Source organism: Prosopis cineraria, unplaced genomic scaffold (assembly GCF_029017545.1).
Source record: "Prosopis cineraria cultivar Desert tree isolate PC_DT_omini unplaced genomic scaffold, ASM2901754v1 PC1, whole genome shotgun sequence".
NCBI classification, from domain to species: Eukaryota; Viridiplantae; Streptophyta; class Magnoliopsida; order Fabales; family Fabaceae; genus Prosopis; species Prosopis cineraria.
In genome coordinates this window covers 29,735,462-29,738,788 of record NW_026555332.1, presented here as the reverse complement: position 1 = coordinate 29,738,788, position 3,327 = coordinate 29,735,462, and the positions used below count along the sequence as shown (strand labels likewise).

The 3,327-nt window shown below is 33.6% G+C and overlaps 1 protein-coding gene across 1 annotated transcript; it reads left to right on the top strand.

Annotated features, from left to right (window-relative positions):
• Positions 1-678: 678 nt before the first annotated feature.
• On the top strand, positions 679-1,554 carry LOC129286799 (E3 ubiquitin-protein ligase ATL6-like). The gene has a single exon (XM_054922893.1). The coding sequence runs from the start codon at positions 679-681 to the stop codon at positions 1,552-1,554; it is 876 nt and encodes a 291-aa protein (XP_054778868.1).
• The last annotated feature ends 1,773 nt before the right edge of the window (positions 1,555-3,327 follow it).

The following is a 3,327-nucleotide window of genomic DNA, read 5'->3' as shown; positions in this document are numbered from 1 at the left end:
TAATATTATAATTTATTATAACTTTTATAAATATATTTATTTTGCCAAACTCTTTTATATTTTTTAAATAATATTTTATATCACTTATACATAATATTAATTAATAGTAAATTTAATAAGAGAAAAGAAAACTATATATTTAAATTTATTTTTAAGTGATCTAAAAATTTGATATTCTATTTCTTATACATAAATTATTATATAAAATAATATTTTTATTTAATTATTATGTTAATGACCCTTTAACTTGTTAACATTTTTCGTCTAATATCTTGTCTAACTTCTAAAACATTAGTTATAATCATGTTTTCGGTTTTTCACAAATATCTTTTTATAAAAATCAATCATATTCCACACATTATCGTATATTAAATATGAGTACTTATTTTAATAAATATATAAATATTAATTTGTCATATCGATTCATTCCTTCTCCTGCACTCAATCTTTTAACTAAACCGGAGGCTTCTACTAAAAACCAAAACCAGTGCACACAGGTTTTGGTTTTTGTCCAAGGAAGACGCAAGTGGGCTTTACCACCACTTAATGATTGCACTATATCAACTGTTAAGACAATCTGGAACATTCCCATTTTTATTTAAATTCTATTTTCACTCTATCCCTCTCTCTCATTTGTTCCTAAATATCTATTCACTGAAACTTTACAACACTATCCGAATGATCAGTAGAATCACACACATACACGTCCTTGTCTTCTTCCTTCTCTTGTCGGCCGTCGTCCATGCCCAGTCTAGTTCGCCGCCGGTGGCTTCTCCTAAAGTTACTCCCCACAACTTGGTCTACCCATCCTTCGATCCTGTGGTTGTGGCCTTCATTTGCTTCTTCTTGTTCATCAGCTGCTGCTCAATATACCTCCGCCACTGCTCCACCATAAACCTGGCCGCCGGAAACCTAACTCCCACCACCACGAATTGCTCCTCAAATGATCCTCAAGGTGTCGATCCAAAATTACTGGACACCTTCCCGATCTTCCTATATTCCGCTGTGAAACACCTCAAATTTGGGAAAGCCCCACTCGAGTGTGCCGTGTGCTTGAGCGAGTTTAACCACCAAGATACGCTCCGACTGCTTCCGAAATGTAACCACGTGTTTCATCCTCAATGTATCGACGCCTGGTTAGCCTCTCATGTGACTTGCCCTGTTTGTCGATCAAGGCTGATGCCGGCGGAGGAGGAGCACCACGGTGGTGAAAACGAAGTCGTGATAGTAATTCCGAATGATGTAAATGCACATCAGGTGTTCGATGAATGTTCTGTGAGCAGAACGGAGCTTAATTCAGGCAATGGAAAATGTTTGGGGAGGTGTCATTCAACGGGTCACTCTTTGGGATTGCGTGAAATCGGAGGGAAGGACACAAAGAGGTACACTATTTTGATGTCGGAGAATCACGGAGGAATGCGACGGTCGGCGAGCTACGAAGTGCCTCGTGGACCGCCAGGTGAAGAGAGCAGCAGAGAGCATTTGATTGTTCCTCCTCACTTTACTGATCACCCTGATCTGAAATTGCAACACTGTACATTACAAATCCTATGAAAGAGAACTTCATGGGTTTCAAGTAGTGTGAACTGATTGGGAGCTCATCTTCGCTGAACTGGAAATTATTGCTGAAAGAAAGTTGGAATCCCTTTTCTAATGCGAGGATATTGCTAGGCCCAGATAATATATTTGGTTGTAACCTTCCGATAATATATTCATAGACGTGTGTGTCGGAATATATGTTCAGTTGTAAATAACGAAACGTGCTTGTCTTGCTAACCGTTTGCAGAGATACAGGACGTGTTTGGTTTCTGTTTTTATTTTTTATTTTTAAAAACTGTTTTATAATTTAATTGTTAAAATAAAATAAAATAAAAATTCATTTGATTATGTCAATTTAAAAACAGTTTTAAAATTAAAAAACATACTGATAGTGATTGTTATAATTATTTAATGATTGTGATTAATTATAAAAATTGATCAATATAATTATAATTTTTAATAATTAAATATATTTTATTTTAAAAAAATAAAACGAAAATAATTTAAAGTTGTTTTCATTTTATTATTTTTGAAAACAGCTAAATGAGAAACACTTACTTAAATAATTTTTTTAATTTTTGTGTTTTTAAAAAATAAAAAACAAACAGACTCATATATTATGGAGTAATCTTTGGATGTGATGTTAAATTGTTTATTTTTCAACTTCAAATTCTTTATTAATTTGCAGTGTCTTTTAATGTGAAAAAATACCGTTGGTTAAAACTTAAAAGCGATTTGGACATTATTGGGATGACAGGAGAGCAAAACTTTTGAACAGTAAAGGCTTGATTTTTTAATTGTCAAAAATTTATTTATCCAAAATTTCATTGGAAAAATTACAATAAGATCTCACAGATCAGACTTAAATACTCTTAGATCTCATGAATAAAATAAATTATTCTAAAGTCTCATGGTCTTTAGGGGTAAATGGTTTTGAAACTAAAATGTCTCATTTGCCCTTAGCTGATTAAAAGGGGAAAAAATGAAAGAAAGAGGAAATATTTGGTTCATTTTCGCACGTGATGGATACCTTCTTTTGAATTCTGAGGCACAATTAAAACTTCTTACTCTGCCTAAAACTAATTATCGAACTCCCTCTCATCTCTACACCATTGCCTCTTTGGAAATCATTGAGTGAATATCTTCCACCCTCTCTTCTCTTCTAAAGTTCTCACCCTTAAGTGGCTTTGCATTTCGTCAGGTTTTGGTTAGTAAATCATCATCTTTGGTGTAGTTGACGTCTTCAAGTGAGTCAACATTTTCTTTAGAGACCCAAATTATAATCACTCTTCATCTTTTCATTTCTTCACTTACTTGACTACCCTATTTGCATATAAATCAAAACTCTCACTTGTGTTTCTCGCATAGTGGTTAGTTGTATTTGCTGTCAAAGACCTTGCATCACTCCCATTTTCTCTGTATCTCTCCATGCCACCAGGTTCATTTTCCCCTCTTTTTAGTGCTTCTTATGAAAATTTGTGAAATGGAAAAATCATTGTGGTAGTTGTGGTTGTGAATTGTAATTGATTTATGCAATGCATATATGCTGATAGGACAGTAAGAAATTCAATCAAGAGGGTAATTAACTGTTAAATGAGTATATGCTAGTGACAACTAGGGTGTAGGACAATAACAAGTGCACTTAAAAAATTGACAAGTAGTGTACATGGAATTGACAAGTAAACATGTATTTTCTGGTGATTGGTGACAAGTATGTTGAAGGTGAATAACAAGTTTAGTTAGGAAATTGACAAGTAGTATACAGAACATTAACAAGTAAATGCGTAT

Excerpts from the sequence above, each read along its gene's own strand:
- LOC129286799 (XM_054922893.1), top strand. The coding sequence starts at position 679 with ATGATCAGTAGAATCACACACATACACGTCCTTGTCTTCTTCCTTCTC.